This window comes from Triturus cristatus, chromosome 10, assembly GCF_964204655.1.
Source record: "Triturus cristatus chromosome 10, aTriCri1.1, whole genome shotgun sequence".
Lineage (NCBI taxonomy): Eukaryota > Metazoa > Chordata > Amphibia > Caudata > Salamandridae > Triturus > Triturus cristatus.
In genome coordinates this window covers 150,209,579-150,237,012 of record NC_140593.1, presented here as the reverse complement: position 1 = coordinate 150,237,012, position 27,434 = coordinate 150,209,579, and the positions used below count along the sequence as shown (strand labels likewise).

At 42.7% G+C, this 27,434-nt stretch overlaps 1 protein-coding gene across 1 annotated transcript in view; it reads left to right on the top strand.

Moving 5' to 3' along the window:
- The window catches only part of LOC146789062 (intraflagellar transport protein 70A), a 276,982-nt gene that overhangs the window by 148,800 nt on the left and 100,748 nt on the right, over positions 1 to 27,434 (top strand). Inside the window, exons 8-12 of the mRNA XM_085629969.1 lie at positions 8,332 to 8,381; positions 15,019 to 15,171; positions 23,385 to 23,450; positions 24,678 to 24,731; positions 24,933 to 24,998. Coding sequence (XP_085486095.1) covers positions 8,332 to 8,381; positions 15,019 to 15,171; positions 23,385 to 23,450; positions 24,678 to 24,731; positions 24,933 to 24,998 — 389 coding nt within the window. The remainder of the gene's footprint in view (positions 1 to 8,331; positions 8,382 to 15,018; positions 15,172 to 23,384; positions 23,451 to 24,677; positions 24,732 to 24,932; positions 24,999 to 27,434) is intronic.

Here is a 27,434-nt window from a genome sequence, read left to right as displayed (position 1 = left end):
GAGGTCAAATACTTACATCAGATGCGTCGAGAAATTCGGACAATGCTCCGAAAGGGAGCAATAGAACCGGTACCGAATTTCCAGAGAGGAAGGTGATTTTATTCCCGGTTTTTCCTAGTCAAGAAAAAAGTTCTCTAATGGTGCCCTATTTTGGACCTCAGATCCCTAAATACTTACCTCTAGAAGCAATCCTTCAGAATGATTTCCCTCCAAGATATTCTGCTGCTATTAAACCCAGGAGATCATATGACCAAATTGGACCTACGGGATGCGTACTTTCATATCCCCATTTATCCTTCCCACAGGCAGTACCTTCGTTTCATGGTGGCCGGAGAACACTACCAATTCAAGGTACTGCTTTTTGGCCTGAAGTCAGCCCCGAGAATTTTTACGAAATGCCTGGCTCCAGTGGCAGCAGTTCTAAGGAAGCAGAAACACCAAGTATTTTCTTACCTCGACGACTGGTTAGTCAAAGCACCATCAGCAGCGTCGGCCCGGTCGTCAACAAGGGCTTGCGTGGAACTGTTTGCCAGATTGGGTCTAACTTTAAACGAAGAAAAATCATTACTTCAGCCGACATGAAACTTCACCTTCTTGGGAGCAATTCTAGATACAGAGGTAAACAAAGCATTCCCCTCCAAGGAAAGACCGCTGGGAATAATATCTCTATCCCAGGCTTTTATAAAAAGAAAGTCTCTTTCAGTACGCAAGTACAAATCATTGCTGGGAACGATGTCATCTTGCATTTCCCTCGTACCTTTCTGCAGGCTAAGGATGCGTCCGTTGCAAGAGCAGCTGGATCTTCAATGGCATCAGGCGAAAGGATCCTTTGACGATATACTTAGGGTAACGCCGATCATGGTCCACGCGGCAACATGGTGGACCCGAAAACGGAACATCTCGCAGGGTCTTTCTTTCCTTACTCAACCAGCCCCACTAGTGGTTACGACAGATGCATCCTTGGAAGGCTGGGGAGCGTTCCTTCAGGACCTACAAGTCAACGGTCGCTGGAAGTTGCACGAACAACAAATGCATATCAACCTCTTGGAACTCTGGGCCGTCCGTTTAGCATTGTTAGCGTTCCTACCAAGGATTCAAGGGTCAGCCATGTTGATAAGAACAGACAACACAACAGCAATGCACTATTTGAACAAACAGGGAGGAACAAGATCACTCTCCCTGTCTCAAGAAGCCCAATGGATATGGGAATGGGCGCTGCAACACAGAATATCCATTACAGCAGAACATCTTCCAGGGGATCAGAACACCAAGGCGGATACTCTCAGCAGGCTCAAATCCGTCTGCCACGAATGGGAGATCGACCAAGGGAGTTTAAACCGCATCTTCCAAAGATGGGGAAAACCGTCAGTAGACCTCTTTGCAACAATGGAGAACAAAAAATGCCAGTTCTTCGCAAGCTGGCTTCCCCAACGGGGATCTTGGGGGAATGCGTTTTTGATGGCATGGTCAGGCATCTTTGCCTACGCCTTTCCTCCAATTCCCCTCCTGCCGCGGGTACTTATGAAGATCAAAAAAGAACCATGCAGGATAATCCTGATAGCACCATGGTAGCCCAGGCAACATTGGTTCGCGGAGCTTCTACTACTGTCGGAGGAACGCCCGATTCACCTCCAGCCGATACTGTCACTCCTGACGATGTTCCAAGGGGAAGTACTTCATCCTGATCCGAAATCACTGCACTTAGCAGCCTGGCTCCTGAATACTGCAAAGTTCAACATCTGAACATCCCAACGGAGTGCAGGGACATACTATCTAAAGCCAAAGCTGATAGTACGAACAAAACATACAGGATGAAGTGGAAGAGATTCTGTAGCTCACAAGATTATTCCATACATCTTGCTTTTGGCAAAGTCCGGTTTGGCTCATGCATCTATAAAGGTACACCTAGCCGCAATATCACGCTACAGAAGGACTGCCTCTGGTCCATCTCTGTGGTCCACTAGAGTCATCAAACAATTCATGAAGGGATTGTTCCGGGTTTTCCCTCCAATAAAACCTTCACCACCTCTCTGGCAATTGAACATTGTTCTTTCCCAGTTAATGAAACAGCCCTTCGAGCCAATACACAGGGCAGATCTAAAATTCCTGTCGTGGAAAGTTGCACTTCTCATTGCGCTCACTTCAGCCAGGATGAGTGGGGGAAATTCAGGCTCTCACGGTCCAAGAACCTTTCTTACAATTCAAGGAGGATAGAATGATACTCAGAACTAATCCAAAATTCATTCCAAAAGTTCCAACTGATTTTCATTTAAATGAGCCACTAATTCTCAAACGATTTTTTCCTCAACCAACAAAGGCGGCGGAAAGAGCTCTCCACTCGCTGGATGTCCAATGCTGTCTAAAGTTCTATTTGCAAAAAACTAAGCCTTTCCGCAAGTCTTCACAACTTTTTGTTGTCTTCAGCGCACCCAGGAAGGGTTTCCCTTTGTCAAAAGGGGTATTGCCAGATGGATTTCCAGTGCGATAGAGTATTGTCATCCGGCAGCTGGGCGACCTCTGAATGCACGAGTCCGTGCCCATTCGACAAGAGCAGTGTCCACCTCTACTGCTTTATTTGCGGGAGTGCCGATCCAGGATATCTGCAGGGCGGCGACCTGGACAAGTACGCACACCTTCACCAGGCATTACTGCTTGGATGCAGCCACAGGAGCGGTGGCGGTGGGAGAAGCGGTGCTGAGGAACCTTATCCATTAACGGTGAGCCTTCTTTACCATCCCTCCTTCCTTTATTATCTACATGTGCACATTTTATTGTTGTTTATTGTATTGGATGCAATTTGCAAAGTACTTTTGATATGTGTGTTTTGGTTTAGAGATACCGTTTTTATCACACTATATATGTTCCCTTGTTTTAGGTCTTGGGTAACAAAAAATGTGCTTTTATTTACTGCTCGCTATTCTGATTCAGGCATGTGAATCTATGAAAGCTCCAATACTGGAGTAAGAAAACAAGTTACTTACCTGTAACTGTAGTTCTCCAGTATTGGAGCTTTCATTGATTCACATGCAACCCACCCTCCTTCCCTGAGAGGCTCACCTCAAATTTAGCACAAAGAGTGTTATTGCACAAGTGCACGAAAATCTGAGGGGCAGAAGGTTCTCTCAGGAGGGTTCTAGAGGGTGAGAGGCTCTGATTGGTTCAGAGACAAGTTTAGTCCTTTTTTACATAACAAAGGTTATGGGTTGCAAAGGAAAATGGGCCTCGGCCTTTTTTCAGTTTGCTATACTACTAAGCAATGCTTTTTTATGTACCTGAGACTCCCGTTTCGACGACGGGGAATGATTCAGGCATGTGAATCTATGAAAGCTCCAATACTGGAGAACTACAGTTACAGGTAAGTAACTTGTTTTCTTATCGTGGTTTAGTTTGTAACCACAAAGAAAAGAGAAAGCATTGACTTCTCCTATAAAGGCTGGAAAGGAGACTTGTGGTTGGTATAAAAATATGAGAATGTCATCGGCATAGACACTCATTTTAACATGAAGTTTATCATGTTGAAAACTATGTATTTCAGGATTTTGTTTGATTTTAGCTAAAAATGGTTCTAAAGCTAGAATGAAAAGGAGAGGGGAGAGGGGACAACCTGGGCGAACACCTCTCTGTAATATAAAGGAATCAGAAAAAGAACCATTAGTAAAAATGGTGGGTTTGGGCGAAGTGTATAATAAAGAAATATAAGAAATTAATTTGGTACCAAAACCGAACCAGGACAAAGTATGAAAAATAAAAGACCAATCCATTCGGTCAAAAGCTTTTTCTGCATCTAAAGAAATGGCTGCAAGAGAATGGGGATACTTATTAGCTTTATGTACTATATTAAAAAAGGTTCGGGTATTGTCTGAGATATTCCTTCCTTTAATAAAGCCAGACTGTTCTTTACAAATAATAGACTGTATGATAGGTTGTAATCGAAGAGCAAGTATTTTAGCGAATACTTTATAATCAGAATTAACTAATGATATAGGCCTATAATTTTTACAAAGATGAGGATCTTTCCCATCTTTAGGAAGTAAACAAATAAGAGCATCCTAAAAAGTGCCGGAGGAGGCATTAGAGGAGATAAAGTATGAAAACAAAGAGAGAAGATGGGGAAGTAGGGCTTTGGAGAAAATATGAATAGAACCCCACAGGGAATCCATCTGGGCCGGGTGCTTTCCCCGTTTTTAGAAGTCTTAGGGCTTTTATGGAGATATCTTGTTCCAGTGAAGGAAAATTGACATCTGTGGGAAATTGTTTTTGGATGGAGGCAAGATAGGTTTGTATGTCTAGGGAATCTGGAGAAGATTCAGGAGTATACAGAGAAGTATAATACTTTTTGAACTCTTCTAAAATCTCAAGATGTTTAGTGACTGGAATAGAGGCAGAGTTTAATACATAATCAATATTGGAGCGGTCCTTTTTGATTTTGAGGTATGAAGCAAGAAGCTTGCCCGCTTTGTTCTGACCGCCATAGTAACAAGCACTACCTCTAAGAAGGTAGGCAGAGGCATTTTCAGTACATAGTTTATTATATTTAAATTTTTCTTTGATTAATTTATTAAGATCAGCTACAGAACTGGTTAGTGTATAAAGGGATTCAAGTAATTTAATGGATTTAAGAATTTCATTCGCTTTATGAGAGTTTTGACGCTTCTTTTTAGCAACATAGGAAATAATAAAGTCCCTGGCAGATGCTTTAAAAGAGTCCCAAACAATAGAAAAGGACAAAACAGAAAATAAATTATGTTTAAAAAATTCAGTAATTAAATCTTCAAAGGAGGAGGTGAAAGATTGGTCAGCTAATAACGAAGTATTAAAACGCCATCTCCTTTTAGAGGTAGTAATGGGGAGTAGTTCTTGGTCTAATATTACAGGGGCGTGATCAGAGCTCAGAATGGATCCAATGTCTGCATGTAAAATAGATTGAGTTAGTGTTTTTGAGACAAATAAATAATCTATTCGTGACTGTGAAAGGTGTGTGGGAGAGAAGAAAGTATATTCACGGAGTTGTGGGTGGCAGAATCTCCACGAATCAACAAGGGATCTGTGAGCAATGAGATTGGTGAATTGTTGGTTCATTGATGAAGAGGTCAACAGTTAGATTACAATCTCCACTGAAAATAACATATGGTGTATCAATAGACATCAAAAGTGAAGAAATGTGTGGCCAGAAAGTGTTGTCCGGTTTAGTAGGTGCATATATGTTAAATAGGGCAATAGGTACATCGTCATCTAAGTCCTGAGAAAGAAAAGAAACTTTGAGTTTTTTATGAATAAGAATTACAGTACCATTTCGTTTACTAGAGCCTGGGGAGGAAAAAACATGTCCTACCCATTGTCGCTTAAGTTTAAGAGCTTCTGAAACTACTAAATGAGATTGTTGTAGAAAAACGATATCTGACTTAAGGTTAGATAAATGGGAGAGTACCCTTTGTCTTTTAATAGGTGTACCCAAACCTTTAACGTTCCTAGAGATAACACGTAAAGTCATTAGTCAACCGTATAAAATAGAAAACGTACACAATTACAGCATGAATTCAAATGCAATAAACAATTCGTAATAATTAAAGAGAAAAGAATGGCAAACAATTTTTGAGTTGGAGAAAAAAAGAAGAGAAAATGATGATGAGATATAGATTGAAATGGGAATAGAGAAAAATAGAGAGCCAAAAGAGGGAAAGAGGAAAGTGGGAGAAGGAGGAAAGAAGGGGAGAATATAAGATATTAATAAAAGAAGAACATCAAAACATACCAGAAACTCAAACATGGGTGGAGGGTGTTGAGGCAACAGGACGAGAAGATGAAACCAACTGAAATACCTCCGGGGGAGACCACGAGGAAGGACATATTCTAGACAATAAACAATGGAGGATAAAAAATCGGAGGGAGATAATACCTAAAAGGGAGGATATGGGAAAAAAGGGAAAATTAGTTCATTTGACATGAACACGGAAAGCACAAAATAAAGACATGACTACAAGTATAACATGAAAATGATAAGAAAAGTTATTTTTAACAATGAACAACAATGAAGGATAAGAACTGAAGGAAGACGACACCGGCAATGAAAGACATGGGAAAAAAGGAGAAAATGAATTCAATTATCATGGACAAGGAGGATATAAAATAAATACATGACTACAACTTAAACATCGAGGAAATGACAGAGTTCTCAGGAAGAAGATGATCCTGCAAGATCCATGGATTCCTCTCTGCAGTTTTCAAGAAAACGCTGAAGTAAAGCTGGGTCTTCATATGTGGTGGTTTTATTTTTATATGTTACTTTGAAGAGGCAAGGATGTATCAAGCCGAATCTAACATTCAAATCTCGTAGAGCTGGTCACATTGCAAGAAAGCTTTTCCTTTTATCTGCAGTGGTTTTGGCGTAATCTTGTGAGAAAAACAGTTGTGAACCTTGCCAGGAGATGCGACGTTTGATTTTGACTGCCTGCAAAACTTTCAACAAGTCAGTGTATTCCAGAAAATAGAGTATGACACCTCTTGGTTTAAGTTGAGAAGAAGAAGCAGAGGGAGGACGACCCAATCTGTGAGCCCTTTGTATGTTCAGAAGAGGAGAATCCAGAATATCCAGCAATTGTGGGATAAAAGATTGGAAGAAGGCCAAAGGATTGGACTCTCCAATCCCTTGGCTAGGCCATAAATACGTAGATTGTTATGTCTACTTTGATTTTCGAGGTTTTCAACCTGTTTCTGAAGTTGTAAAATTTCAGCTTTCATAGGGGAGATTTGTCGTGAAGAGGCCTGTAATGATTTGATTTGATCTTCCACAGAAGTAAGTTTATTTTGAAGTGAGAACCAATTATCCTCCATGCTTTGTAGACGAGTATTCGTTTCTGTCATATATGGCTTAAGAGCACGTATTTCGTCCAGAAGCAGTTCGATGGAGAGAGGTGGAGGAGAAACAGTTGGTGTAGGAGGATCCTTTTTGACTCGTTTAATGGAGGATAGTGACAATGAAGCATTTGGTTTAGGTGTAGCTTTAATATTGACTTGAGAGGAAGGAAGTTCTGAAACAGGTATAGGAGAGGGGATGGTAGACGAAGCTTCGGTGAGAAGAGGCATACTTGCTTGCGCAGGATCTTCTATGTCGTCTTGTAGAACAGAAAAGGGGTTAGAGGTAGGCAGCATGTTGGGTTTTGAGCGGGAGGTAGACAAGTTAGGTGAAATGTTGCCTCGTCCCCCTCTGGTCCTCCCCATAGACATGAGAGAAACAAGTAGGTAAATATTTGTGGAGGCAAAAAATTGAATTGAATGTTCCCAATGGGAAAGAGCTGATATTTTCAAAATGACCGCAGCAGAAGCAACAATACTGTTTAAGAACTAGTGATCACATTTTTAGGATAACTTCCAGCAATTGAGAGAACAGTAACTGTAGACCATGAGGTGGATGGAATAACGCAGAGATGAATTCGTTATTATGTAATCAGCAAAAAGAAGAAAAGACCCACCGCAGCATAACGAAGGTCATCTCAGATGCGGTAGCGGTTCTGACGCTCAAATCTTTAAATAGAATTTCTCGTAGAGCTCCTCCATCGACGGACTGAAGCAGCTTCCTCGATATCGGTCTGGAGCAGAATCAGCTGGCCGCCATCTTCATCGGCGCTTAAGCCACGCCCCCTAGTAAGCATATGTTACTCCTATAAATACTAGGGCACAGCTAAACTTGGACTCAAAGAAAATGCTTTGTGAATCAGGCCTGGAAATGGAACTGCACACATGAGACAGCTGCACATAAAAAATCTCTGTCGTAGGAGGAGACTCCAATGAAAATGTCAATGACTGGTTAGCACATTGCAACACAAAAACTAAACAACCATTTGTAAAGCTATTGGTCTGGTTTGTAACTAAGAGTGCCTTTTAAGTGATTGGAGAGAGAGTTGCAAAATGGCTGCGGGCATTTAGTGTGTATTTAAATGAATGCATGAGACTACAGCCTCTGATGTTAGAGTAGGCGTGGCAAGTGTGATCAAATGTTGTATCCAAAGCAGCCGTACTTCTGAGATCAAGGAGTTCAGAGTAATCAAGAAATTCAAAATCAAGAGTAAATAATTGATTTTGAGATCTAAGTGTTCCTGTCATGTGGATCTTCCACTGACATTATGAGTTGTGCCTTTTGAATGTGGCCCGGTCTGTCTTGGAATATATGTGCGTAATGCTCAAGGACTTGAGTTGTGTAAATGCATTGGTCAGTTCGAGTTTGTTGCACTATGAATTCACTATTGTTTAGAGCTTTAGAACTCAACTTTACGGTATCAATTAAGAGCCAACAATTACGGTTAATATTTCTTGTTTTCTTTTCCTTATTCCTAGATGAAGCAGCACAAGAGGCCTTAACGGACATGCCACCTCGTTCTGAAGAGGTAATACCGTTTGCGGACGAAGGTTGTATACCTTCTGGTCTATATCAACCACAGTTGCTACCGAGTTTTTAAGGGAACATTTTTCATATTAAGTATTTATTTTATTGGCCTGGTGAGCTTTTTGTCTTGTTTTTTTCTACATTTTTTTTGTCTTAAGAAATGTATGGTGTATCATATCCTTTGTATCATAACCATATTGCATTAAGGAGTTTATTTAAGATTCTCTTATTTCTCAATTATTATAGAGTTTTTTCAAACAGAAAAATTATTTTGCCCTCTTTATTTTCTGGAAAGAAGGTGACCCGATCTAATCAATTCACTGTAGGTAGAGTGTTAACACTATTCGGTGGTAAATCAGGAATACAGAATTAAAATACTCTTTCGACATAGCCCTTTTTGCAGGGTCATCCCTAAACATTTTGCCTTTCTCCTAGCCTTTTTTCTGACATGGTGTTGGTGGTTTTAGGACTCTGGGCACTTTAGCACTGCTGACCAGTGTAAAGTGCGTGTGCTCTCTGTGAAAAATATGGTAAGATTGGTCTACACCTGTTTGGCCTACTTAATTTACCTGCCAGTCCCTTATAAAGTGGTATCTCATACACCCAGGACTGGTAATTAAATGCTACTGTTAAGCTTGCAGCGCTGATTGCGCCACCCACCAAAGTAGCCTTGCAAACCTATCTCAGGCCTCTGCCATTGCAGGGCCTGTGCGCTCAGTGTTACTGCCGTTGTGACGTGGCACCTAAAGTGTGTGCCATGTATGTGACCCCCCTTTTACTACATGTCAGTCACCCCTAAGGTAGGCCCTAGCTAGCCCTATGGGCTGGGTGCATTGTAGGTAAAAGATAGGACACGTACCTTAAGTGTGTGACATGTCCTGGTAGTGAAAAACAGCCATTTTGGATTCTCACTACTGTGGGGCTGCCCTCCCATAGGAATGCGTTGGGGATTACCTGATACGTTTTTCAGTGGTAATTCCTGATATGAGAGACGCAGCGTGGTCAAGTTTTGTATATTTGACATAGTGATAATAAATGCTGCGCAATGGTGTGCACAGATTTATTATAACTATTTTAGAAATGCCACTTTTAGAAGCTGGCATTTCTGTGTGCTATGTCTGCCTGCCTGATGTGAATTGCATGTCTGGCTTTTGAGTGACAGGGGCTAGTGAGGTGTGTGTGGCTTCAGCAGGGGCAGGGTGAGTCAGCGCTAGGCTGAATGGGACATCTGCATTTGGAGTGGTGGGAGAAGTCCCTGGTCCCTGAATAGGATGGTGCCTGCCGTATTGAATGCTGGCTCCGCCCCCCTGTGGTGTGTCTATTGACGAGCCCCCACCTAACAATAGGGAAGAGGAGCCTGGTAAACAGTGCTCCATAACCAGTTGGAACTGGTTTCCCCAAGCCCTGTGCTTTGCAGACAAAGGGGAAAAGTGGTATAAAGAAAGGGGCTGTGACCCCATGATAAAGGTTGTACTTGTGCTTACTTGTGCTGGGGGGGACACACTGCCAGGAGGAACCGCCGTGGGACCCAGCTGCAGCTTCTTGGGGGGTCCCTGCGTGCTGGCCTGCCTGGCTGCGCCCTGCTGGGGTGTCCCCAGCCCCAAGGACTTTTTATTCTTGGCCCAGCTTACCCCAGGAACTTGGAGGGGCTTAGCGCCTCGGGAGCGTTATATTCTAATTCCCCAAGAGGAGAGCGAGGAGCTGGCAGCGTGCAGCGTGCTGCTGCAGTGATTACAGAGGGAATCCCGATGTGGGGATTCCCCTCGAGCTGCCGGTGAGAGCTGGTGCCCACCCCGCATTGCCGCTGTTTCTGTGTGCTTGCCGGCAGGTGTCCTCTCCGCAGTCATCTTTATTTAAAGAGCAGTTGCCCACCCCGCATTGCCGCTGTTTTTGGTGTGCTTGCCGGCGGGTGCCCACCCCGCATTGAAGCCTCCGTGAGCGGGTGCCCACCCCGCATTCTGTGCTCATAGTCACGGGAGCCTACCCCGCACTTGCCAAAAGACAGAGAACCGCCCGCGCCACCGCCTCCAGAAATCAGGAAGTCAGGCACGGCTGCCTGACACGGGGCGGAGCTTACGGCCCGGGAGCGGAAGTCCCAGTTGGGCCGATCACGCCTACAGGAGAGCGAGGCCCCCATGTGCTAGTGGGAGCACCGCAGGCCATCACGAGGAGGAAGGCGTCTGCCTCCAGCCCAGGGAGGACCAGAGAAGCGAGGAGAGGCCCCCAGGAGCAGGGACCCGCCGAGGCACATGGTCGGTGCCTTCCTGCCGCGTCGGAAGACCGGGAGGGTCCTGCGATGCTCCGGTGAGTGGGGGCTGAAGTGGGCGAGCGTTGGTGGTGCCGCTTGCTGGCACTAGGAGGAGCCCAGTAAAGGAGGCTCTCGAGGCACCGTGAGTGCCAGCGTATTTCCCCAGCTGCCCCGCCGGCCAGTGGGCAGCTGCAACACATGAGGCTATTTCAGTTTAGAAGTCCCGGAGTGGGACTTGGGGCCATTTCAGTTTGGGAGTCCCAGTGGGGGCTCAGAAGGCACAGTGGTGCCAAGCCAAATTCTCCAGCTGCACCGCGAGAGAGAGCGGCAGCTGCAACGTTGTTGGGCATTCCTTTGGAGGGGAGAGAAAGAGGTGAAGTGCACCCCAGCCCCCAGTGCATTGCACACTTTTGATTATTGCTGCATTCGCAGCTGAGCCCTGACTTTGCTGGACAAAGGGCATTGAATCCCTAGAAAAGGCCAGTTGGCCTGGGGTCAGTTTCTAAGGTGGGCCCTACTGTGATGTGATGCATAAAGTGGGTTATGCCTAAGGTGCTGTGTTACTCTGGTGCCCTGTTTAAGCTTATGATGCCTATTGCCTAATGTGGCTATGTTGGTGATTTATTGCCCCATGTCATTTATGTGATGCCTATGACAACTGTGATTTATGCACCGTGATTTATTGCATACTGTGTTTATGCTGGTAAGGCCTATTGCATAATGTGTTTATGCTAGTGAGGTTTGGGCCTAATGTGGATATGCCTAATGTCATGCTATGATATCGTAGGATGGTGTCTAAGGTGACTGTGATAGTGCTTAGGTCATTATTGTACCAGTAGTTACTGGTTGTGGTGTATATTTACTTACCTGTTCTGATGGTTCTGACCATGGCCCAATTGGCCTGGTCCTGTATATAATCCTCTGTTAATGTTGCCTAGTGCCAGTTGGCACAGTGTAAATGTGTGATTATGTTTCTAATGTGTTTTTGACAATACAAAGGCTATTTTTGATATAACCTTGTGTGGAGTTTCTTTTGTGGTGTGCCCAGTGTGTTGCTGCTGTGTGTGTGTTGCGCAAACACTTTACATATTGTCTCTGGTATAAGCCTGACTGCTCGTGCCAAGCTACCAGGTGGGTGAGCAGGGCTTATCTTCAGCGTGTAACTCCCTTGCCCTGACTAGAGTGGTGGTTTCTGCCTGGCTTTGGCGCAAGCCTTAGCCAACCAGAAATCCCATTTCTAACACATTTGTAAAAAAAAAAAATTGTATTGAAGATTTATGTTTTTTAATTAATCAATAGCACTACAACATGGCTAGCAACAAGAATATTAAGGAAATTGAGACATTGCTAACAACTCAAATAACTAAGACTTTGGGAGGAGGAGCTGTGTCGACGTTCTGTATAGCCCCAAATGTGACATGCAAAGTGCACCTCCACACAAAGGTTCATAGATGGAATATCGGAATGATCAATTAACTAAGTAAATAAATAACCATACAATAATAATTTGTTTTGAATAGCACTTCATTTAGATTGGATTGGAAAGTGGCATTGTATATCGAGTGCAAATAGCAAGTTTCCGAAACCATATACAACATTTTGCAAACTAATATTACAAATCACATAGATGTACCTGGCTACATCTGTTGCCACACTCCTATGATATCTTGCTATGCATGGGGTCCTCTCACGTGATTTTATATTTTGCCTTCCACTCCGAAACCCTTCCCCTTTTCTTTAGCTATGCCTCAGACTCCTCTTTTATTCCCTTGTATTGTTCAGTCCCCTAGCGTTTATCACTCTGTTTTTTTTTATTTTACCCCGTGTAGTCCACAATATTTTCTCCCATTTAATTTCCATTTCACATAGACATAAACCTCCCAAAAAGATCTGTATAGTACAGCACTGGGGTATTTCTGGTGGCAGAGTCAGAAACAGAGCATAGATGTCCAGTAGCTGTAGCACATTGTGCCCAGTTAGGATCTTTGCATACCGTAGTGTACCACGAGGATAGGGCAAGACGTGGGTAGGGTAGATCTCTTTGAGACCACAGTGGTGCTGCAAGACATCCCACATTTTCCTAACTTATTAGGCCAACCTCGACTGGCATAGTTTGCTTTCACCTCCATCATGCATCAGTCCATGTCTTCTTTACAGCTATCCATCTCCAGAGACAGATTACTTCCCTAGAGTCAAGCAGTATTTCATCTCATAAAAATTAGATACATATCTAAGATTTCATTCATTCCTCTGGGCAGACTGGCCCAATATTTCTAGAATCACTGTCCTCGCAGTTATTTTGATGGAGGACATTGAAACTGGACCAGATATCTTTTGACCCCTTCCCAAAATTCCTTACACACTGGACACTGACAAAGACTACGGACAAAGGTTCTATCACTCTCACACCCTCTCAGGCACCCAGCAATAGTAATGAATCCCATCTTGGCTAACTGTGTCCCTGAGTAGTTCGTTCAGTGTAGGATTTTCAACTGTTCCAGCCTAAACCGTGAGCAGATTGCCACCTCTCTGGGAGTATATTTTGCCTTATCCCATCCTTTCTCGCTTGATGATGTACCAGAGTATTGATGTAAAAATCCCATGATGCCTAGGTAATTATGCTGCTATTAAAGGTTGGAAAGTATACCTATACATTTATATGCAAGTGATGCTGTGCTTATGGCTCGCACACCTAAGCACTGCGCCTCCTAGATTTGCCTTAATTGATTTTGGGGCTATTCGTGACCTACGCACTCATTTCTCGAAGTCTCACACAATGGCGTGTGGTCCACAATGCATTCAACTTCCATCTTTGAAATTGGGAGAAAACTGTTCAACTAGTGCCAATAGTTTCCCATATTGGAGAGTAATGTCTTCCGCTTCGGGAGCATGGGCACCCCGTATTGTACATCGCAGAATGCAGTTTTCAAAGGCAATTGGTTCTCTATTCTGTCCCCCTTGGTTCTCTATTCTGTCCCTCTTAACCTCAGGGAGTGGGGCAATTGGTACCCATGCTGCAGATCTACAAAACTCAATGTGTTTCCATTGCTACCTATGGAGCTGAAATGAGGGGGCTTTCAAACTGCGAAGCCATACAATACGAATAAAATACGTTGTGCAGGCGACTCATCTAAGTACCTATTTCTACCCCACACGTCATCTGCCATGAAGAACTGATTTTACAATATATAATTGATATTATTAGGCTGAGACCCTTAATAGTTTGGTTGTCAATTTGTAGCAATGAGAAGGCATCACTAACTAGAGATATAATACTTGATTGCCTCTCTTGTGATAACGACCTCCGAATTCCGTGGTTGGCATATGTTGAATCAGAAATGGGTAAAATTGGCATACAAAGGACTTTTATTGAGCCAAATTCATGTTCAAGTTTTAACAAAAGGAAAGTAGCCTCAATTTGTTCTGAATCTGCCCAGGAAAGGCGTTTCAGAAGTATATAAGGGAAATCCCAGATGACTGCATATTTGTCTCTGAGAGTCCTAGATTGCCCCCCAGTTTATTTGCGGCAGCTTTGCGGAAGATGGGAGCGCTCTCTGTTATTTAGGTTTCGAGTCGATACTGTTAAATATCTATTGTGCTTCCTGCTTGGGTATCAGCCAAATCTTGCTGCTATTCCCTGCCCGTGTGTAGGCAAAACTGGCCAAACAGTGATACATTTTTTATTGTTTTGTAAATTCTATGAATGTTTTTAATTCCTCTTTTTAAAAAGAAGTATCACAATATCATGCAGTGTTGAGCCGTTTTGTCCTTGGCTATGCGATTGTCTGATGTGGAAATCTGTTTACAGGTATGTTCATTTTTAACTCCTGCTGTAAGGGCACGTGGCACTTTACTATTTTAGAATATGCTGCTATCTGATATTTCTGTCATTCCTATTCTCTGTGAATATGAGTTTAACTGTATGAAATGTTTTATTTGTCATATTTATGTTACTTTTATGTATAAAAGTCTCTTCCCAATAAAGTGTTTGAAACTGAAACTATATTTCCTGTCACATTAAACTATAAAGATATGACAACGTAGGATGCTGTCCAATGGTTTGTAATGTTAACAGTGTAGATTCTGCCCATGTTTTTATGCGGATTGTAATGAGACATGAATAAGGATTCTCAATACCTAGTTCAGATTAATACTTATTCCTAAAATGACTCTGTGCATGTGTTTTATCAAGTTAAAAGCACATGCTTCCTAATACTGAGTTATCAATCTATTGAGCTTGTGGATGGATACATGGATGCTTGTTAGTCAGTCAGTCAAGGTTATTTTGGACAGTTGTGGACTTTTGAGCAAAGCATGTCTATCAAATTGTGCTATCAGAGATGCATGCCCTGGAAGTATATGATGAAACTGTAAATCGATGTGTTCGCAGGAGCTTGACCCGGTTACGCTACATAATCAAGCGTTGATGAACATGGACTCCAAGCCTACCGAGGGCTTTGAGAAGCTGCAGTTTCTGCTGCAGCAGAATCCATTCCCTCCTGAAACCTTCGGTAACCTGCTGCTTCTGTACTGCAAGTATGAGGTAGGTGTTCTACAATGCTATCCTTTCATGTCTAGGATATGCATTCATTGTAGTGAAAGAAATGCAATACTTTCTGGCTTGCATGACAGCAGAACTATTAATATAATATTTGTTTGAACCTAAGTGTACCGTTGTTTATGGGTGATCAAACCCTGAGTTGATTATAGATCTCTCTTTTTTCCGTACACATAACCTACGTTTGAAACATGGAACTGCCAATGGGATTTTAATACGGACAGTGTAAGATGTTGTAGTAGAGAGTTTGGAAGAGCACCTGAAAGGCCGAAAGGATTCTGAAATATTTTCTGAAAGACTAATGATTACGTTAAGCAACATTTCCAGACTGTCAGATCCGAATCGTAAGAGGTTCTTAGGTTGCGTTTTCTCAGTGTAACATATAACTCTTCTGGGCCTTGGCTTAGAATGTTCTACACCACCTCTTCTTTCTGGCTCAGGGAGGCTCAGCAGAGCTGTGCCATGAGGCTTTGTCTTACTTTGCCTGCAATAACTCCCCATCAGGACCGCCGAGGTCAGGCATTTCATAGAAGAGCTGCTGAGCACCTTTGAGCAAGAGGGGTAACACAAGTGAGACTGAGCGCGCTCGTCGTTCCATGTGATGTGGAGAGTGACCCTTGGGCTGGTGAAATTGACTGACATTTGGGGGCTCTGGGACCCTTGAAGGCATGGGTGGCATGATTAAACGGGAAACAGCATTTTCATCGCGGCTCGAACCACGCAGTGCCTTAACAATTTTTTTATTTTTTATTTAATGAGTTTTATATAGCGCTGGCTAGACCCGGAGGTATCAGAGCGCTTCACATGAGGTTCCACAAAGTTACAAAATTATATCAGTTACATCAATTACAACATTGCATAAGTTACTAGTAAAACATTCAAAGAGCGTAGGAGATGAGATAGCTGGACCGTAGAAGGGTAAGGGGGTAGGGTGAAGGGGTAGGAGGGAGGTACGACGGCGAGACGAAGGAAAGTCTGCCCCAAGTCCGGCTGGGTAGGTGAAGGCCTAGGTGGAAGGCCATGGCCCATCTCCTCTTTAGCTATCAGGTAGCTCCACCGGGCATCGGCCAAATGGCAAGGTCTTGGTAAAAACATTTAAAGAGCATAGGAAAACGTGATTAATGGAGCGTAGAAGGGTAGGGTAAAAGGGTAAGGGAGAGATACGACGGCGAGACGAAAGAAGGACTATTCAAAGTCCGGCTGGGTAGGTGACGGCCGGGTGGGAAGTCCACAACCCATCCCCTCTTTAGCTAAACAGGTAGCTCCACAGGGCATCGGTCAGCTAGCTAGGTCTCAACGGTCGGAGGAAGATCCCATAATTTATGTCATGATGGGAGAGCCAGGTGGGGGAGTATGGCGGGGGAGCACCCCTAGCCTCACTGGTGTGCGCTCGATGAGCTAGTCCATGGAGTCCGGAGTGGGTGGAGGGGCTTCTCTATTAACTGCAGTCCGGTGGAGCGAGAAGTGGGTGGGTGGAGAAAGGGCTTCAAGAGTGGGGAATAGTAGGTAGGAGCCTAGTTGTTTAGACCATTTGTGTGGTGGCCATGTCGAGGTAAGGCACCCGGGTGCTCTGGGATCCCTCGACCACTGTTTCCTGGTGATTGGGGCTCGCACGGCCATCATGTTGGAGTCAGGCATCCTCCTCGAGTGTATTCTCACCAGGACACTACTCTGGAGGGGAATCTCCTGGTAGACTGTCGCGTGTAGTATGACCCAGGCGGTGGGGGTTTGTGCCCTGCAAACTTCTGGTGTGCCCCCGTTTCCAGCAGGTACCTTTCTAGCAGCCAGGCTCCATTGTTGTGGCCACAAAAGAGGTAACTCTTCAAGCCTGCTGCAGTAGGGGGGTATTGTAGTGCCATGGGGGGAGGGAGGGAGGGTTGCAGCCGCTTACTCCTGGGCTCAAGGCGGTCAAATTACTCACGCAAGTTTAACTGAAATTCCCGCTGTCATCGGGGCTCAGTCGATAGTTCCGCCAGTATGTTCAGGCGATTTGCGTTATCCACTCCTCCGGGGGGCACCATGAACTCCTGTCCCGCATCCCAGAGGAGGCCGCCATTTTGCTGCAGCCGAGGAGGAGCGGTCCATGATATCCAGGTGAGCTCCGGCAACGCTGCACCAACCTCGGTCTCGTCGCGCAGCTACTTTGCCATATGGGGGCTCCCTTGCCCTCGGGGGCCCCCTTTTCAGGGTTTCAGCGTCTTCCGGGGCCTTGTCTAAATTAGGCTCGAGGGTCAGGCATGCCATCTCTCCCCCGGAGTCTCACTCAGCCGTTTCTTCGCCGGTGTAGTCCTGACGTCTCCCGGTTCTCGATCCTGCTATGCAGGGGGTCTTCCGACACTGTTTTTCCCCATGTTGATGTCCAATTCTGCCAGTATTGAGAGCGAATTATATCGTCTGGGGCAGGAGCTCCGACACAGCGTGACTTGCTGGCCATAAGCCCCGCTCCAACAATTAGGTCCGAATAACAAATATGTCTTTACAACTCATTCCTTTACTACGCAAGTCATTACAACGACTTGTCTCAAGGAAATTGGTGTTGGACTTTAAGTTTAACCCTTTACCTACTGTTGTGCAGACTTGAGTTGGAATAGTAATTTATACTATTCCAAAGTCCAGAGCTTTCCCTAAGGCAAGTCATTGTAACAACTTATGTGGTAAAGGAATGCGTTGTAAAGACGCATTTGTGGTTCAGACCGCGTTGTTAAGAAAGGCGTGGTTCTTGCATACAACCGATTAAATCAACACATAATAGCTTGGCTAGCAAATGGCTCATCCTGACATGGACGGCATATAGGGAGGGGCAAGAGAACATTAGAAGATGCCCTGGTCTGTGGCAGAAATGCTCGCATCGTGGTATGGCTGACATAGGACAGAACAGGTGAACGGCATGACATTACTAGCGTACACAGGAAACGTCCTTTAACTGTGCAATGGGCTAATGCAGTGAACATTATTTCCTGGCTTCCATTTCGGGGGACCAGGGCACATCATGGCAAGGCTGATATACGAACAAAAATGACACATTATGGCAGAGCATGACCAAATTACGATATGTTGGTCACATGGGCACATTGTGGCATGCTTATTATGGGATGGAAACTGGCATGCCTGGCTTATTGGAACCAGTGCATATCATTGGAATGCTTCATTTATGGGGTAAATGGCTGCCAAAGGGACACTTCCTGGGCTCCTGATGTCAGTTACTACAATGTGATGGGGTATCCCATGGCAACGCCTAGTATAAATAAATGGCAAGCATATATTTCTGGTCCAAATTAGTGAATGTGTGGAAAACAATAATCTTACATATTGGAACAAGTTAATGTATTTACTATAAATGAAAAGTTGAGGTTTAGTGCAAATTTCAATATTTTTAGAAAATGAGAAGCTGATATTTGATGACAGTATTTTTATGTTTTTTACTTAAAAATTGGATGATGTATTTTGGGTGACAATTACATATTTTCTGAAAACAGCAAGCTAATTTCTGGGACTTCATTTGCAAAGTATTAGAAACTGATATTTGAATTATAATGCGTACTAATTTGGGGCACATTTCTGAATGTGTGACATCATTGGCCTGGTGGCATTGGCCATTATGATGCTGTGGCAGCTGCTTACCCACATCAAATAATTTCTTGATCTATATTGATGGCTTTTTAGTACCCAAGTGGGGATGCCAGGGTCTTTAAGATCTAAGAAACAGAACACCTTGTCCCAACTGAAATCAATTAGACAACAAACTATTTACAAAACCTATCATGAAATGAAACACGAAAGGAAGGCTTTACGAATTGCCTGTTGCTCAGAACACTTTTGTTTATTTCACATTCTTATTTTTTGTGTGAACGGCAATTTTCATTTACAAAAGACTGTACATTGCACATACAAATATATTCAAATCCAATAACAATAAGCAACACAATACCCTAACGGATTTATACATTCAATCATCAAACATTCTTGGGCAATCCATTCATACCAGAAACTGACATACACTAAACTGAACGGTCCTTTTGACACCTCTCCCTTTTAAACACAAATTGTTGTCCGCATTTTATGCGTATTGGAACATTTTCTTTCTTCATATACACTTAAAGAACCACAAAAGCATTTAGGGCAGGGCTTTTATATAGAGTGTGCGAAGGACCGACTGGTCGACGCGTTTCGAACCTCTATCTTTATGAGGTTCTCCTCAGGACCAATTAATTTCTGCAATACAAACAAAAATGAAAATAACAATAAACATCAATACAAAACCGATAAGCAGTTTAAGAACTCAAGCCAGCCCCCACCAGCGGCCTGGCACACCCACCTTGCAAACAAGTGTCAGCATGGAACCTTGACCTGCTTTGGTCTTCAAACGATTCAACCAGCTAGAGCCGGAGCTGTGAACAACCAAATGTAAAATTGTACCCACTCGTATTGTCATTCTTACTATAACATGACAGACAAATACGGACATCACAACAGCTGCACTAATTCTCGCTCACCCTGTAATCTGTAGTCTGATTCATCCAGGGGGGCTGTTGTAATTAAACGTTCCCACGTGGTTTTGACTTTATTTAGTCGTGTCCCTTTTCTTTTGCTTCCAACAGGAACTGAAATTAGAAGTCAAAATGAAGGACGACGTCATTACGAGTGTTCAGTTAATTCTGACGACGTTGGTGATTAAAAGATGTAAAAAGCGGGTAGGAGGGGGTTGTCAATCCTTAGCTCACCTGATTTCTTCTCAATTGACGGCGTGCCGCGAGTCCGTGCATCCGCATCAGGAACTCCTCGCCCGATCAGGAAGTGAATACGATAGATTTCACCGGGTCAAAAAGCTACCCTTGACTCATGGGAGCTGTAGTTACTTCTAACGGAGAAGTGGGAAATGTAGTTTTATGCCGGAATGCTGCCGACCTGGCATTTTATTGAAAAAAACGGTGAACTTGATGAAACGCTTTACATAATAGCGCTTTAACAATTGCGCAGCTTTGAATAAAGCGTTTCATCAAGTTCACCGTTTTTTTCAATAAAATGCCAGGTCGGCAGCATTCCGGCATAAAACTACATTTCCCACTTCTCCGTTAGAAGTAACTACAGCTCCCATGAGTCAAGGGTAGCTTTTTGACCCGGTGAAATCTATCGTATTCACTTCCTGATCGGGCGAGGAGTTCCTGATGCGGATGCACGGACTCGCGGCACGCCGTCAATTGAGAAGAAATCAGGTGAGCTAAGGATTGACAACCCCCTCCTACCCGCTTTTTACATCTTTTAATCACCAACGTCGTCAGAATTAACTGAACACTCGTAATGACGTCGTCCTTTATTTTGACTTCTAATTTCAGTTCCTGTTGGAAGCAAAAGAAAAGGGACACGACTAAATAAAGTCAAAACCACGTGGGAACGTTTAATTACAACAGCCCCCCTGGATGAATCAGACTACAGATTACAGGGTGAGCGAGAATTAGTGCAGCTGTTGTGATGTCCGTATTTGTCTGTCATGTTATAGTAAGAATGACAATACGAGTGGGTACAATTTTACATTTGGTTGTTCACAGCTCCGGCTCTAGCTGGTTGAATCGTTTGAAGACCAAAGCAGGTCAAGGTTCCATGCTGACACTTGTTTGCAAGGTGGGTGTGCCAGGCCGCTGGTGGGGGCTGGCTTGAGTTCTTAAACTGCTTATCGGTTTTGTATTGATGTTTATTGTTATTTTCATTTTTGTTTGTATTGCAGAAATTAATTGGTCCTGAGGAGAACCTCATAAAGATAGAGGTTCGAAACGCGTCGACCAGTCGGTCCTTCGCACACTCTATATAAAAGCCCTGCCCTAAATGCTTTTGTGGTTCTTTAAGTGTATATGAAGAAAGAAAATGTTCCAATACGCATAAAATGCGGACAACAATTTGTGTTTAAAAGGGAGAGGTGTCAAAAGGACCGTTCAGTTTAGTGTATGTCAGTTTCTGGTATGAATGGATTGCCCAAGAATGTTTGATGATTGAATGTATAAATCCGTTAGGGTATTGTGTTGCTTATTGTTATTGGATTTGAATATATTTGTATGTGCAATGTACAGTCTTTTGTAAATGAAAATTGCCGTTCACACAAAAAATAAGAATGTGAAATAAACAAAAGTGTTCTGAGCAACAGGCAATTCGTAAAGCCTTCCTTTCGTGTTTCATTTCATGATAGGTTTTGTAAATAGTTTGTTGTCTAATTGATTTCAGTTGGGACAAGGTGTTCTGTTTCTTAGTTTATTCGGCTCAGTCCGGCTGATTTTTTGAGCCAAAGCCCAGTTTTGGTTTATAGGGTCTATAGGATCAGCAGAGCACAGCTCTGCTTGTCGAGCCCAGACAGCCTGTCCACTTAAAGAGAAGCTCTGCTAGTCACACTTTGAGATGGCGAGGGCTGGCCATTTGTATGCTTCTAATCGTTCCCTCCCAGGTAATGTCATCATTTTATTTGAGAGACAGGCTTCTTAGAAGGGGCAGGAAGGTATAAGAAAAGTAAGTGGAAGATGGAGGTGAAGGAAGGACCTTTCATTTTTGAACACTATAAGAAGGTCTTGTCAGGTTATATGACATTGGCTTGTCTGCCAATTTCTCTGTCTGGCACCGTGTTTCCTCTTTGTCTTTTGGATGCTCCACAAACCAGAACTGCCACTGGGAAGGTCTCACCCTGTCTGTAGAGCAAGGAATATTGAGATATGTTATGGGTACAGAACTGCCTGTCTAACCTATGGCTTTCCGGGCAATTCATTTATAAAATTGTGCTTCTCAATGCATTTTCTGCCCCAATTTCTTCATTTTCTCGGCGCCCCGCTCCCTGTGCCCACCTTTATGTAGGTCAGGCATGCTCAGGGCAATTTGGCTACTACACTTACGCCCTGCCTGTTTAATTCACCAGCTGCCGCCGCTCACTTGTTCAAAGTATCAATGCCCATCAACTTTATTCCAAATTGCTGTTACACAGTGGATGGTACTTCGATTGTGCGAGGACGCTACACTTTAAAAAAAAAATAATGCTGTTCCCTAAACCACCAAAGTAATGCCTTGCCTATATTTCCCAGTGCCACTGTGCCCAGCGTCTTTGTTATTGGTAATATCTCTACTCAAATGTAGCAGCTGGCAAAATGTCATCATTTTAAATTCAAAACAGTTGGATTAGATATACTAATGTCTGAAGGCGAGGAAAGCAGGTTTCTGCCGTCACAAGTCTACCATGTAATGTGACCGAATGTGGCTGCGGTTTGTGTGAAGCCCAAACTGTTCCAAATGGGAGTGGAAAGAGGTCTCGCAGCATTTGTTGTTCTTGGTTGACTCTTTGCTTGTCTGTTGTACACAGCATTTAAAAGGAGCAACAAAGTGATGAATGTAGACATGTGTGATTGTGTATCCACCCCTCTGCCCTATGCAATGCTGGGTCGCCCCGCAGCTGCTCTCTTTTAGCTGTAGCAGCTTTGAAAAGCCTTTCTGACGTGTGAGTGTGATACAAGTGCAAGTGTTTCAGGTTTCTGTGCCTGCTCCAGTTGTGAATTGTATTGCTATATGTATAGAGCTTTCTTGCCCCTTGCGAGGCCCAAAGCTCTTTGTGGGTGGGATAGTAAATGGCATCTCACTTTGGATGGATGACGTAGCCAGTTTCTATCAGTCGTGCGGTGCTTCTTCCCGGGTAGGGTCGTGACGCACTCCTCTCTGCATAGAGTGCTTGGCCGCATTTAGGAGTGCATGGTTGAAGGGCTGGTGGCTGCAGTTTTCTTTATAGGTCGTGCTGGATGAGGTGTGTGAGGGTTGAGACGTGGTAGTGTATGCATGCGGGGAGCTTCATGCTGAATGTTATCACAGGAGGTTAGTGGAAGGAGTGTGAGAAAGAGGTTGACATCTAGATTATGCTGACCAGTGGGTCTTCTGAGTTTAGTCCATGTGGTGGTACAGGAAACAGCTAAGTCTTTCTAGTCCTCTAAACTCAAGGTGGTTGCTGATGGTCCAACTGTACCAGTACTCAGTAAAGCCACTTGCGTATGCTGGTGCCAGGCATTTGTGTGAATATGCATGGGGGTGGCTAGCTGTGCTTCAAGGCCCACCACAGCTTGTCCCATTCAATAATAGGGCTTGTTGACCAGGGTGCTGCTGTCTGCTCCTTTGGGTTATTTATGCAGATCTGACGATTATGCAGGAATTAATATATAATAATCCTGTTTTTCTCTCTCCAGTACTTTGACCTCGCTGCAGATGTTTTGGCAGAAAACGCCCATCTGACATACAAATTTCTGAGTACGGTAAGCATCTTTGAAGCCTAATGCTGTTCATTTGTTTACTCTTTTCCTGTCTTACTTACTGATACCCTTTATGAAGACTGTGTTTGATTTCCACTGTTGCAATTGTGCCTAAGCGTCACGTTGACTTATTTCAGACCTTTAGTCTAATATTGACAGTGTGTGTCTTTTGTACATGAAAGAAGCACTTGACCAATGGCCAAACAAGTGTTCGATGAAACAGAAGCGACACAGCTCTCAATCTATAGGGGAATTCATCGCTTTCACACAGTTCTTTAGGATTAATGTACTATGAAATAGTTAGTTTTCGAATTCACCTTCGCTTGTGGGACATGAAGACCTATTTGGAAATGCTGTGGCGTTTTAAGTGGTTCATGCACGTGATATAGATTGCCTTTGGTGTTTTTAATTCCTGTTTGTAATTTATATTGACTGTAAAGCCATATCTTTTATTTAGGCCATACTCAGTCTTTTCCCTCCTTCCGATTGTGCAGAAGGGGAAATCTTAAATTTGCGCACTTGCGAAATCTGTTGTGGGTGTACAGATTTATATAAATCATCGAGGTACATTTAGGTTTGCTCTGGGTCAGACCTGGGACTGTGGCAATTGCAGCTGTGGCGAGATCTGGTACATGTTATATTCCACTGCAGTAGGCCGTCTCGCCAGTCGCCACAGCACTGCCATAGATGAATGCACAGAAGGCAGGAATGCCCCCTACCTATATTAAAGATCTCTGTACTTCACTCCTTATGAAAGGCTTGACTAATACAGTGCACAATTGTTTTCTGTTAATTCTCTGCATGGTCTCTTTAAGGCTTGTGCAGGAAAATATTCTTCCATGAGCCTGTTCGGTGAATGGGCGGGACCTGCTGAATTGGCTTTCAACTCTTCACTCACATGGTTTATAGAGGTCAACCCTACTAGAGCAGTGTTGGAACAGTATCAATAGGGATATTGGAAAATAAGTGACCCATTGAGCTTGACGAATAAAAGGTAGATTTGACAATATTCCTACAAGTTATATGAACCTTTGAGTGTCACAGCAACACAAACATTTTTTATCAACAATATCGTAAATTGGTTGGTCAAACAAAGAAATACTTTAATTTTGACATCTAAACCACGTTTCTGATCATGTGAATGTAGTGTGTTACTTGACATAAATGCAAAAAAACTTGAGATCCTAGTTTGGAAGAGCAATATACAATTTTCTGCTTATACGTTTTCAGTACATGTACGAATTCCTGGATGCCATGATAACTTGCCAGACTGCGCCTGAGGAGGTAAGTATGTTTTGTCTTTGAAGTAGATCCTTTCATGAATGTAAGGTACATATCAATTGTAAAGCATTTATTTCCTTGTACATGTTAGTATTTGCCAATTTCTTGTTTGTCTCATAAGCTTGTATTAAAGTATTTCAGTGTTTTCTCTTTTTCTGAAGAGTTTGATCGGTGTATTTATTGCAATATTGTATTTCCTTTTAGGCTTTCATCAAATTTGATGAACTAGCTGGAATGCTAACAGAGCAGTTGCGAAAACTGACAAAACAGGTACACATCTGAGAAATGTATATGTGTCTGTTTTGTCTAACCTTTTTTTTAACTCATTGTTTTCTAGCAATTCTATCATTTGTCTCGTGCCCCAGTCTATAATGATAGTAGAAGGTTCAATTCAAGTGTAAATATTTTAATTCTTTCTCTTGACTCGCATGAAACAGCTAATAAGTCTACATTCTATGGGTCTGATTCTCAGAGCTGGTTGTGCATATCATTTCAGCTTACAGGCTCAAATCCCCTTTTTGCAAATCCACTTTTGCCTTCTGCAAAACATTGTTTTGTGCTCATAAATATATTTACTCACACATAAGTTTGTGTGTGGTTAAATCTTCTACAAAGGGCCGGGAATTGGCATTCCAGGGTGTGATTCCATGAAAGTTTGAGCACATCCACAAATGTAGGTGCATTCATAGACTTTTCTTCAGCCCATTCCCATACTTGAAACTGTATTGAATTTAATCATGTTATGGGAAGGAATAAATACATTTTCCTAGTGGGAGGGATCAGCAGATACCCGAAAAAAAGGAGGACTTCCTCCATGCAGAAAAAAATATATTCCATAAGCAGAAAATAAATTAATTGGAGGGAGATTTTGCATGCTTAATTCAGAGCTCTGCACAATTCCACATTTGGAACTGCCCTTATAGTATTGTTGGTTGTGTAGGCGTATTCAAGGGAACATGCAGCTGTCACAATTTCTCTGGCGTAGTTCAGGAAAGTTTGAGAATACCTGGTATTAAAAAATCTACAAACAAATACATAACCCTGAATTTATAGATTACCACATTTCTTTTTGAATGGGCTCAAGTCTGTTTAATTTCATCCATACTATTTCTTAAATACTTTTAATGTTCATTGTTTTTGATGTTATAATTCAAAACTAAATTAAGTGAGGAAAAAGATTTGTGGTTTCTTCCTATCACACCAATGTGGATTGTTCATTCTGATGGTGAGCACAAAATAAACCAATTATGTTGGCTAGTTCCGTGCTTACCACATGAATGAACCAGTTTGACTGGTTTGTGATTTTTAACCAAACCAAATTTAACCAAACCGTTGAATCTGTTCTATTTAATGTGTGTACCAATTTTGTGGGCTTATTCCATGCCAACGAACTACTAGAATCATCAGTTTTAGTTTTGATTTCAGGTATTTTCATATGTGTTCTAAAAACTCTTGTCTGAATTAAACATTAAGGCCCAGATTCCAAGTTTGGTTAAACTTGTGTGGTACTTACCATATCTGATGTGTACTAGTTCCCTGAGATGAGGTATTTATTGTGAGTAGTAAATACATCTGGTTATGAGTTTCCTCGAGTAAATGAGGATTTACATGTGCAAAGAGTTGCTTACCGCTTTCTGCATATTTTTCTCCTATACATTTTGGCAGGTTTCACCTAGCGAAATTTGTTTTGGGAAAATTGGGGATGAGCAGTGTTTATTTCACAATTCGGCATTCAGATCCCTTTGCAAAGTCTAATTTATATAGGGATCCGAATTAGCCATCCCACTTGGCCTGAGAATTACTTTATTTTTATGAATTCATTTAAGTTGGTCTGATCGAATCATGTAATAACCTGCAATTATAGAAATCTATTTTTGGCGTACATCATGCTCTTGTAAAATATTTATTTAAAAAGTAAATAAACCAAGAACAGAGACAACAGATCTTGGAAAAATGGAAGTCTGCTTCTTCCCTATATCTGGTCCTCATTTGATGATGAATGATGCCTCTTGACTCTAATACAATCCTTTGTCTTTTCCCAGGGTTTTGCAGTTTTTGGAATAAAATGTGAGCAAAGTAACCCATCTTTGAAGATAGCATCTCATACTTAATGTTTAACACATCCAAAGTTGAAGCTGATATAAAGTGATGGAAGCCAGTGTTCTAACAACATAACAATACAACACACTTTGTAAAAAGGCGTGTTGCTCAAATGAGGTAGAAATTATGACAGCAAGATATGGGTCTGCCTATTGACTCTTAAAGAAAACTCCTGTTGGAAGTGCGTATAAATATTAGAGCATGTATGACTAAATAAAATCACATGATGCTACTTACCATTGTGTGTGTGTGTCTTAGTATGACATAAATTAAATCTTAGACAAGGAAGTGGCTGAGCTTGCACATGGAGTGGGGACTTCCTACACTCTTTAGTGTGAAGCAGCCTATGATATTTTTTTAACTTTCTTTTTGTGTGGAGTAGTTAAGTGATATGTGGTGTATATTTTCTATAGGGGATATTGAAGTTATTGTTTCTGGATTACTTTGTTTGATTTTAAACGCAATCCAAAAATTATTGTTATAAGCAAATCTTAAAGAGAGGAAACTATATTACCATTCATACTCCTTAATTTATTTAATGTTTGTGAGGGAAATTGGGAATACGGTTGATGTATGTGGATTTATTTTAAGCACTAGCATGCCCCT